Source organism: Sparus aurata, chromosome 3 (assembly GCF_900880675.1).
Source record: "Sparus aurata chromosome 3, fSpaAur1.1, whole genome shotgun sequence".
Taxonomy (NCBI): Eukaryota; Metazoa; Chordata; class Actinopteri; order Spariformes; family Sparidae; genus Sparus; species Sparus aurata.
The window spans coordinates 23969634-23981330 of NC_044189.1; the positions used below are offsets into that span (position 1 = coordinate 23969634).

The window sequence follows — 11697 nt, forward strand, 5'->3', positions numbered from 1 at the left end:
CAGCAAATGTCATATGTGTTAATTAATTATTTCTTTTTGTGGCTGTTGATATTTTCCAGAGCTGGCTGTGCCAAACTGTGCTTCAAGGAAACTATTGCAATGTTTACTTTCTGCAAAATCATCCCTGACAGTAAGTGTGGCAGCAGATGAGATCAACTCTCTGAATTGTTAAAAGTCTGAAACTTTAGTTGCCACTCAGTGCAAGGTATTGGGGGCGAGATGATAAACACAATCCAAGAAGTCCAGTCTGAGTAATAGATCTGTGAAGTCAAAGACATTGCGCAATGGTTTAAGATTATATATATAATGAATATGGCTTTCCTCTTACAAGGTAATCTACCAGGAATGTGCACTTGCTCATATTCCACATGCCAACTCAGTGAGATTTAGAGTTGTTTGGGGAATGCAGATGCATCGGTGACATTAGCCAGCGTAAGAAGCATGAGCACTTTCAAAGACAAATCTCAGACACTTAGAAAGTATTCCCCTGGATGTCTGTGTAGCTGCTGTAGTGAGTGTTTTAGAAAGCAGTGGGAGGCTTGACTCCTTTGGCCTGACAGACATTAGTCTTGCAGGGTTCATGTTTTCCCAAATCACTGCATTTGAGTTAGAGAGTAAAGTGTTATTTGGGAAAGATCTTGTTTATTTTCCCACAAAAGCCAAGAATCACGGCCCCACATGTCAATATGTACATTGTCCGCTTGTCTGGGCCCGACTGGGATTGTCCCTAACCCAATGTTTTGCTCGTCCCACCTTTCAGTCTGCATCGTCTCTGTTCTACTCGCTCCCTTGCTGTGACTGCTGACCTCTTTTCTGTTTCGTCTGAGCCCCCACACACTCACACACACACACACTCACACTCACACACACACACACACACACACACACACACAGATGCCGGCAGGCCTCAGCTGAGCTGGCTAATCTCTTGAAGCATTACAGAGCTGCCGGGAATTTGCCCCGACCACACAAACTCGGGCAACGGGGTCACCGGGGGCTACGCTCACCAAACCCAAGCACACAGAGTCCAGTGGGTCAAAGGGAAAGACAAATTGGAAACGACAGAGAGCCTCAGTCAGACAATAGAAAATGACCTGAATGTAAATACACAGGAATATAGGCAGAATCTAATGCCTCGAAGGCTGAAGTTTAACCCAGTTTTACAGTTCAGATATTCAGCAGCGACTGTCAGCGAGGGAGCAGGTGGGCGTTCGGTGTCTTAAATACTTTTCAGCAGGAAACGCGCTGCACGATGCACTCCACTTTGGTGGCTGTGGGGATTTAAACACCAGGTCAGCTGGCTCAAATTAAATCAAGCTTAATTTGTCTTGCCTTTAAGTGCGTCTGTATGTGGGTGTACGCTGTATAGGGTGTGTGTGTGTGTGTGTGTGTGTAGTTATAGGGGTATGTTTAATTAGTGGATGTAATTACCCATAAAGAAAATGGTAATTTGAGGTTGTATTAATTTGAATAGGTGCCACATTATATGCAGAGGGTTGTTTACCATTAATTCCCCAAAGATGCGCACCCAAGCACACACTACCTGTAACCAGGATAGGCAGGTGTAGTCTGACTGAGGCCCCGTGAGTGTTAAGTAACAGGGGTGTAGGTATCTTTTCAGTCCCGCGAGAGAGAGAGCAGGAAGGGAGGGAGTCAGGGAGGGAGTGAGTGAGTGGAGGAGTGATGGAGGGGGACAGAGAGAGCAACAGCAGCGACACATGGGTGGCTGGGTGGATGGAGAGTGATGGTAACGTGATCCATCTGGCGCAACAGGTGTGGGGCGAGTTTGTACCCTTGTCTTCCAGCAAGTGCGACGCTTTCGATTGCACGCACGCACACACTCACATTAAATGCGACCTCCCTCTCGTGGAGTTCGTCTAGAGGAGCCAGGGTTGTTGCTGCCATCGGAGACCTCTCCGTCACCTCTGCCAGGTGGAGGGAGGCGAGGCAGGGCTGGAGGGGATGAGAGTGACACACGAGGGATAAAGGTAGAGACAGCGGAAGGTACGTTTCCTCAATGCATCAAGTGGAAATGTAATGGCGAAAAGTACTATTCTATAGATAAAATGTTTTTCCCATCAAGCAGTTACGGAACAACAACAGCATTACAGGAATCAGTGTTGTACACACCTGATGGATGCAAGTCCAGTATCCACTCTCCTTGTTGCTCTGTTTTTGGTCTCCACCAGTTCACAAGACAAATATCTGGCCCGTTATTTGCTAAACGCTGCACTGTGTGAGCTAGCAGCTAACTTTGTCTGTCTGCCTCGTGGAGCTAGGTGTGTAGCATACCGAGTTTTTAGGTTCTAAAATCAGCTGCATGCTGTATCCCAAAACAGTGCTGTGGCAGCGGTGAGGCTGCAGGCTGAGAAACCAAACCAGTAAGCTCAAAGATGCTACAGCCCCAAGTGTAGCATCCTAAAGTTGAGCGTCTTTTAGAAATATAAATAAAAACAGAGTGCAGTCATTTTCAAATAAATTGTGCTTACCACTTACAGTTTTACAAAGTGTTCCTGAGTCCATGTGTTTCAAAAAAGCGGCGCACCTCGTCCCATCCTTGCTTGTGAGCAGCTGAGCCTTTTGCGGAGGCTCCTTTCAAACCCAATCATGATTCTGTCACCTACCACAAGTCTTTCCCAGTCTTCTGTTGCCCCTGGTCAACTTGTATGAAGCATGTTGCTGGCATCTAACTCAGAACAAGTCATTTCTGTTTCATTGTGTTTTTTTTTTAGTTTGTAAAACAATTTATCACATTCTTCACATTGTTGTTTTACACAGCATCATGACTTTTTTTAAATCGCGACTGTGTAAGTACTAAGTATAGCAGTTCCAGTACATCAAGCGTGAAGAATTGCTTTGGCTCTGTCTACACATATATCCTTGTCCTCTACTTAACCTGCAGCAGAAATGTCAAACAAGAAAAACAGAAGGAGGTAAAGGGAGACAAAAAGTGGAAGAGGAACTGCAGCAAAGAGGAAGGAGGCTGCTGAGTGAATGGAGGCAGCTGTCATGTTCCAGTGTGGACGACAGCCAAAGGAGCACAGCTGGGCCGGGGCGCCCTGCTCCGGGACCGCTGGTGCAGTTTTTATAGCAAAGCACACACGGGCGCACACCCTCACTCAGCAAACACGAGGATAGCGCGGCAAATGACTCCTGGCCCGTTTGTTGCAACAGGTGGACTTCTGTTTCAGCACACACACTCGACACTGGCAAGCAGCTGCACGGCGACAGGAGATGCTCTTTCTTGTTGGCAAGGCGCCCCTGTGTGCTTGAAAGGGAGTGCTCGCAGTGTATTGTGTGTGTGTGTGTGTGTGTGTGTGTGTGTGTGTGTGTGTGTGTGTGTTGACCACCCTGCTCTTTGTCCCCTCTGCGTTTCTTATCAACCCTCATTCACTACAGAGTGGATTAGCAGAGTTAAATTTCACCAGATCCTAAACAAGAATGTTGCGGGGGTGGCGGGGGGGGGGTTCCCCTATCCAGCATCTGGCAACCCACAAGGCACTATCTCCCCTTTTATTTGCCCTCCCCACTCCAATCTGCCCAGTGGGAGTTTGGTGGTTTGCGAAGGGGAATTGTTGGCGTTGAGGGAGATAAAAGGAACACAGTAAGGAGAGCGATAGCAGCAACAGGAGAGCGCAGGAGGACGGCTGGCGAGGTGGAGTCAGGGCGCTCCGGTGCTGCATCTGGTATGGGTATGCCAGGTGATGCTCGCCACCACCACCTGCCTGCTATTGTGCTGCAAACACAAAGGGCTCACACACACACACACACACACAGTAACCGAGCTAGTGAAACCTGATGCTTTGATTAACAGTCACTGCTGTTTTAAAACGACACACACACACACACACACACACACACACTTGCCACTGTCTGACTGTATGAGCACACACATGCCGCACAGAGTTTTGCGATTAGTCGTGCGCACAGATGAAACAACCACCAGGAAGCCAAATGAAGCAGGTGCAGGAGCGCTTACATTCAGGCTTTTGAGGTTCTTTGCCTTTGCTTCGCCTTCACAGACCTTGTCGGCTATTCAATTAAGCAAAGTCGGCCTCGGCAGGAAATGAATGAAATACATCACACGTTTAAGTGGCCGACGGGACATTAAACCCCAACAGTATGCAAATTCAGACCAGAGGGATGAAATGTGGCCTGTGCCAAGAACTAAGGCCGCGTTTATGGCTCTCAGGCGTGGCTGTATGAAGACTCTCATTGTTCCCACACACACAGTCGGTACAGTTTGTTGTACAGTTGACCAGTTCTACAGTCCGCACTCTGCACTCACGCGCTGCAATAATGGAGTCTCAGACAGTTCCCTGCAGAGTTAGTAACCTCAGTCTATAGGGCGTCTGCTGCCATCAACTCACCGTTTTAGTCCATGTGTGGAAAGGATTAAGCCATAATTGAGTTGGCAAACTGTGTCTTACAGGTTAATGGGATTCATTTACGCAACTGCGTGTGCTTCACACATCGGTATTGTATGAAAAGGTGCACCTGAGTAGATCCAGCTTTTGTTTGAATTTGTAGCTGCTCTGGCAGCGTCGCTCCGCCACTGAGGTCCAGATGGAGATGACTCATGAGCTGTTTAACGGATTGCGATGACATTTTTTTGATCAGGCCACAATTTGTATTTATTCAGTACTTTTGGTTGGTTGATTTGGTTTATGACCTTCTTTACATTGTGTTAAGCCACTGAGCATTTTCATGTAGAGACGTTTTTAAAAACCGATATGGTCACCACCAGTGAAAAGATGTTCACAACTGTTTTAAGTGAAGGCTTTCTCACCAACTCATTGACGACGTTCATCAAACGCTCACATTTAAACCGCGTGGCTATGCAAATATCAGCTTTCAACCAAGAAATTTCCCTGTGGATTCTTCACCAAGCTTCAAAATGACTTTTATTTGCACATGGTAGAAGGTGAAAATGTCACTGAGTCACTGTGGAGGTCAGGAATTAAACCACCAATCTGCCGATGGACAGCGGTTCTACCTCCTGAGCCACAACCGCTCAATGTACTTAAAGGATTTGAAGCCTCATTTTTATTTCCTCAGCTTGTGCACATTACTTTATCACTAATATTAATGTATACATGTAGAACTGTTGACATTGCGATGTCCTGGAAGCTTCTTGCTGGCAGCAGACAGGCTGTGGTTTCATATTTGAATATGTTGAAATTCGTCTTCCTGTCTACCACATTTCACCGACCAGAGTCATATGATTTCTGAGAAATACATTCACATGAATCATTACTATCTCGCTGTCAACCCACAACTGAACATATTATCAGAATGATAACGCAAATGTATGTTTTGCGACACGCTGATGTTTTTCTAAATACATTTTGAAAAATCCTGTCCACTTGGCTATAAATGGCAAACGTTAGCATGCTTACATGCTAAGCTGATGAACATGGTAAACATTATACTTACTAAGCATTGGCATGAACATTAGCATGCAGCTAATACAGACTTACAGAGCTGCTAGCATGGCTTGTAAGTGTTTTGGCTAACTTTTATCTTTTTCCCGTCAAGCATTTTTCATCACTTGGTGTGTTTGGTAGTACAAACCGCCACAGGTAGCAATAAATTGGTATCTTTCTCTGTCCCACCATTGCTGACGTTGGCACCAGAATGGGAGGATCCTGCTCTGACTGTCCACGAGCACACAGGACCGCCTCTCCATGGCGTCCCCGATTGGATGAAGTGTGCAGGGACACCAGAACATTTCTTGCTGCATGAGCCGGGGAGGAGAGATGTGGGTGGCTAACCAAACCCTCTGTAACAGTGCTAACAGTTGGAATAAAGAGCTACTTAACACTTATTTTAATAAGAACATTTTGCCTACTGCAGCTTTAAACAAAATGTATGCCTGACTCATGCAGCGTGATGCAGATGCAGTAACTATGGCTTAGGTTTTGATACATCATTCAGCATTGTATTTCAGCCATTGATATCGCCACGGTAACACTAACGGTGTATCATGTGGTGAAGCATCAGGGCCAAAAGCATAAATCACGTCCAGGTTTAGCGTCTTCGGTCGTGTTGAAGCACACCACGGTTGTTTTCTCCTTCTTATTTTGTGTATTTATTTATTTATTTTTCTTTCTACTTTATTTTTCCTGTGTTTTCTGCGCACATAAGTTCCTAATTCTAATGATTTCTAGCTCTATATATTTATTGTGTGCGTGCAATCTGACCTCGCTCGCGTACAGTTGCTCTTTTTCGAAGTCACTTTCTCTGCAAGTCGGACACAGCGCCGTTGTCTGTGCATCTGGGTGTCTTCGGTCAGTGCAGGGCAGGGGCTTGTGATGAAGACAGACAGACAGACAGACAGACAGACAGACGAGCAGGGCAGGGTCTGGTGCTGCTGTTTAGTGCTGAGGCCTGGCCTGGAGACTGCTGACTGATGCAAAATAGAAACGCGGGGGTGGAACATTTGGAGGGAGGGAGGGAGGGAGAGAGAGTGAGGGAGTGAGGGAGTGAGTGAAAGCCGAAGCCGAAGCGAGACTGATGGCAAGACAGAGAGGAAGAGAGATGGTGCGCAAGAGAGAAGGGTGGGAGGAAGGAGGGAGAGAGGGAGAGACATTATCGAGCCAGTGTGAGTCAGCAGGTTGACGGAGCGTCAGGGTGGGGCTACGACACATCGCTGCTACTGTAAATTTTGACCAGATTGTACAGGATTCAGCCGGACGTCCAGCTCGCCCCCCTCTGATGTAACGTCGCCCACTCCAGAGCCTTCCTGTTTCATACAGAATGTCCAATATTCAGCTGCATAATTAGCATGTAGCATGTAGCTGTGTTGTTTGTCCTCATCAGCACGCTGGCTGTCTGTAAGAAACCTGAACTCAAATACATTGTTGAGAGATTTTTTGTCACGTTTGTCAAAATGTTGTCGTCGGGAGCTTTTTTCCCCAAGTCCGCTGAAGATGAATAAATGATGGAAACGCTGGCCTGACTGTGTGTGTTTGACACGTGTGTGTGTGTGTGTGTGTGTGTGTGTGTGTGTGTGTGTGTGTGTGTGTGTGTGCGTGTAGGACCAGGGGACAACGTGCCGGCGGTGTACGGCCTGGATGCGACAGACGTGTCGAGGTGGGAGGAGACGGTGCTGAACCCTGCACTGCAGATCCTGGACAGTCTCAGCAAGGTGCGGCCTCCGTAGTCCCAACTAGCCTCCGCCCGTCGGCAGCTTTCATCTGCCGGCGGGAATGAAATGATACTTCCTTCTTTACTCCCTTTTCTTCCCCCGACACTACAAACTTTCATTGCTCACTTTGTTGTTTTCTCCATCCCCTTTGCTTTCCTCTTGAACTTCACGTGTTCTGCTCTGCCTCACCTCGCACTTTTCCTTCCTCCGCTCCCTCCTTGTAAGTCCGTCAGTAACTTTTTCTCGTGTACCTCTGTACTTTGCATCCCTTCCTTTGATTTTGTATTTATTTTATATGTATTTATATTTAGATTTAATCGAACTCTTTCAACGTTTTGTTCATTCGTTCCTAAATTTCACTTCTGCTCGCTCCCGTTTTCTCTCTCATTCTGTTATTCTAACAACTTCCTTTCATAACTGACCCCAAGCTTTGCCTCATTTTTGCTGCTCCGTAGGTATCGCTAAACCACCGTTTCATAAATATGCTATAAAAGGAACCCTGTGGAGTTTTGCCACACTAGAATTAACAAGCTTTTTACAAATGGGTTTCTGTTGTGTTTGTATTCTGAAGAGAAAGCGTTACGTGTACCTGTGTTATTCACATCCTGCCGCCGCTTTGACACAATTTTAGTAATTGACAGTTTGTGGCAGAAAAAAAAAAAAAAAGAGGGCCAATGTAGAAATCCACCGACAAAGGAAGTGAAGAAGAAGACTGCTAGCTGGCAAACAGGGATTTCAGCAGTAAAGCCCGTCTGATACTTGATTTTTGAGGCCTGTGCCGATAAATAAGGTGGTACACATATTTTTAGCCATGATCCCTCAGATTAGTCACAAACAAATGTTTATCAGACCGGCTACACACTTCGGTTTGTCGCAGTGCACTGATATTGACGACAGCTGTGTTATTTTAAAATGAAATATTTTTATTGTGTTGAGCGTGAATTCTTTACGGATTGAAAAGTCTGATGCCGTGATAGCTCGAGTACACACAGTGTCTTTCAGGGATTAACACTGAATGTAAGAATGAAACGGTTCTGCTCGATCAATCAGGGCAAGGAGCCGGCTATTGCACCAGTCAGAGTGCAGGGGGCGGAGCTGAGAAACAAACGGAGCCACCACTCGTGCGATCTGTGCGACAAAGTGATCATCGGTGACCTGGAGTGGACAGGTGAGGCTGTCGGAACCGCGTCGCACAAAGACACGCGTCATTCATTTCCTCTTTTAATTTCACCGTCAGAATGTATCAGCCGAAATCTCCTTGCGATGTTTGTGTGTCAGGGTTTCTGAAGCCAGTCCACGCAATCAGGAAGATTTCGATGTCCAGCTTTGAGTATAATATCAAATATTAATACCCATTTTCTTAACGGAGGCCGTGTCAGTTTCCTGGATTCAGGGACAGCTAATATGGTAATTATAAGGGCTTTCCAAGGGCTAAAAAAACGCCATAGTGCCTTAGAAAGTGGGAACCAACTGGGAACAAGTTTCAGTTTTTTCTGACTCATAACTAATTTTCAGTCACAATCCTCAACTTTGACTCAGATGAGAAAGTGTCTCCTGCAGCATCCAATTTTACTTCCTTTACCTGCAGCTCACCTGAAGTCCAAAAAGCATCACTATCATGTGAGGAAGAGGATGAAGTCCGATCCAGCCTGTGACCAGCCCCAGGTTCCCGCTGCCCCCCCCGCCTCTGCTGCAGAGACTGCAGAGAGCCTCTCAGAGGACTCTTGTGCCACCGTTGCCTCGGGCTGCGGTGAAACCTCTCTGGAGTCTTCCCAAGACACCAGGACAACACACAAGGAAGCTGTGACATTATGAGAGTGGCGCTGGCTCCGGACTGCACACACACGCGCTCATTCAGGTTTCCAACACGGTTCTGCACTAACAGCTGGATGTTTCCTTCCAGTCCTTGTAGGGCTACTTTTTTTTTACATCTCATAAGAGTTGAACTGAACTTTTTTCTCTTTGATCGTGCTGCACAGTCTTCTAGTTTGTCAAAGTAGTTGCTTTGATTGGGATTACAGACCATCGTTCCCCTCGTGGAAGGGAACAGTTTGTTCCTGGGCTCCGAGCATGAATCCTTTAAGTGGTTCTGTTTTGTATCAGATATGCGGATGGTTAGATTCACATTATCCCTGTTCTCCAAACGTATTTCTATTACTATTTGAAGTATTTTGCATCAGAAAAGGTTGATAGAAACGGCAACATTTCAAAAATAATGCCTCGGTTTTTAAATAGAAAAATGCTCGATTAGATGTTGTTTTTTTCCTTTTCCATAAAAAAAATTCAGTACACTTGATTGAAGTTGGAAACACTTTTTCTGTATAAATTCTTAAATAGTGAAACATTTAACTCACATGACTGATCAGCCGTTTCCGTCCCGACTTAATCCTCCACTCTGCTGAAAATGTTTTAGCTTCCTCACACCAATACAAACAGAAACGCCAACATTTCCAGAGTGTTTTCTACATTGTTTTTCACTGTTTGAGGTTCGACTGGCGATCTTTTAATTATGTCATTAACACTCATGTCAACTTTTACCCTGTGATAATGGTTTTCCGACTGGAGAAGTGGTGCCGCCCACTGCTTCGAGCCGACTTTAAATAATTGTATAACGTTTGTGGAGGGAAACAAACATTTTCTTTTTACCAATTTTCCCTGAAAATTCGGTCAAAATGTGCAATACACTGGAATTGAACCCTGGCTATTGTGGACCCAAAAGGATAAATGGGCTGTTTTATTTTCTGTACAGCCAAAGAAATATCATATTTAAGGACCTCTGTTTATGTGTATTTTTTTTTTTTTTTGCCATTGCCTGGAAACCAAATGAACATTTTAGAGATGTTTATCTTTCTGTTCTTGAAATGTGTGCCTTAAATTTCACACTGTTACATAATGTTTGCACTTCCAGATTTAAAGTCCACATGAAAACGGCCAGAAGAATGCTACTCGCTTCAGCTTAGTTGCGTGTTTCCTGTAAAGCCCGCTAACCTTGGACAGGAAGCTCCCAGAGAACCCAGCCGGACCAGGTCAGAGCAGCACAGCCTCCGAGAAGACAAAGGGAATACAGTACTGAGGTGGGGGTTTTGTCAGGTTTGGCTCCTGGCCTTCTGAGGCTGAGTCAGGAAGGACCACTTACAGAGCTAACGACAGCTAGCTACATTTAGCAGCGGTTAGCTCTTACTTTAGCAACAAAGCTACAGGTATCTGTCTGTGAGAAACTCCACACCTGGTCTTCATGGTTCTTGGAGGCCACGTTCGGTCCTGGTCCGGAGGTGTTCTTTGTAAAGCTGCTGGTTATCAGCACGTTTGTTGTGAAGTGAAGTTCTCCGTCCAGAGGGACAACCAGCAAATATCTTCTTCATAAAACATGACCCAGTTTGACCCAAATCACTGAATAAACTTATAGAGTTGTATTTTTGTGCAGTAATGAGTGAGGTCTGGTCACAAGCAGCACGCTGCTCGGCAGCATTCATCTTTTTTACGTCCATGCCGGCGACACAAAATAAAGAAAGCATTTGTTGGACAAATAATTAATATACGCCTGCGAGTGCAGGATGAGTAATCAGCATTTTTAACGATTTTCCAAGAAGAGAAAAACTCTAAAATACCATAAAACATTACTACAAACAGCTTTGTTGCCCCTGTTGGGCCTGATGCTGGTGTAGAGGGGAGATATGGAGCAATGAACACGATTTCTAACTTCATCTTAAATGTTGATGATGTGTTTTGTGTCACCGCAGTGAAAAGGGAAAACCCACAATATTGTGTTCGAGAGGTTTTCACATGACCTCAGCTGTACTTTTAACTTTATCTCGTTGAGATCTTATTGGCAACCTTAGACAGCCCGCAGTATTGTTCTCTGTTTGCCTGCTGCCAGCCTGTTTTACTGTCATTAAAAACGTTCTCCAGCTCTTTGTTTGATAATGACTAGTCACCTGATTTGCTGTTGTCTTTCAGTGAGGCTTAGCTGAGCTCATTTCTGCTCTGACTGTGGTCCAAACCACCGGCTCAGGCTGCGAGGAGGAGGAGAGAGAGAGAGAGTGTTTTCACAGCAGTGATTGCAGGTCTCTGTTTATCCAGCAGCGTGTCACACCGCTTTCAAACCAAGGTGTGCCCGCCTGCTGTAAAACCACTTACACAATACCTGGCATCGCTCCAAAGGCCTCGATTGGCGCTCCCTTTCCCTCTCCTCACCTGCCACTTTTTTCCTCTCACCAGGACAACACCCCCTCCCCCGTTTCTAAGAGTCACACAATTGTTCCGCACTCCCTGCCAACACTCCATCATCTCTTTCTCTAAGCCTTCAACCCCGAGTCTAAGAAGTATTCTTTCAGGACTAGTTTAGTTCACAGGCTCCCAGTGTTTGACCTCATCCACATGACTAAAAATATTTCCAGCCATATAATAGCTGGAAATGTGTGTGTGTGTGTGTGCAAGAGAGAGAGAGTTTGTGTGTCCCACATTCCCTCTTTCCAAACTGGGTCAGGCCTCAAGCTCACTAGGGGTTTACCATACAGTACGAGAGTCACACTGATAGCAAAGGTCAC

General features: G+C 45.7%; 1 protein-coding gene across 3 annotated transcripts in view; it reads left to right on the forward strand.

Annotated features, from left to right (window-relative positions):
- The window catches only part of trit1 (tRNA isopentenyltransferase 1), a 46799-nt gene extending 35725 nt beyond the window's left edge, over positions 1 to 11074 (forward strand). For all 3 annotated transcript variants that reach the window (XM_030412936.1, XM_030412935.1, XM_030412937.1), the window contains 3 exons: positions 7041 to 7150; positions 8201 to 8318; positions 8739 to 11074. In XM_030412936.1, the coding sequence (XP_030268796.1) occupies positions 7041 to 7150; positions 8201 to 8318; positions 8739 to 8965 (455 nt within the window). In that variant the 3' untranslated portion in view covers positions 8966 to 11074. The remainder of the gene's footprint in view (positions 1 to 7040; positions 7151 to 8200; positions 8319 to 8738) is intronic.
- The last annotated feature ends 623 nt before the right edge of the window (positions 11075 to 11697 follow it).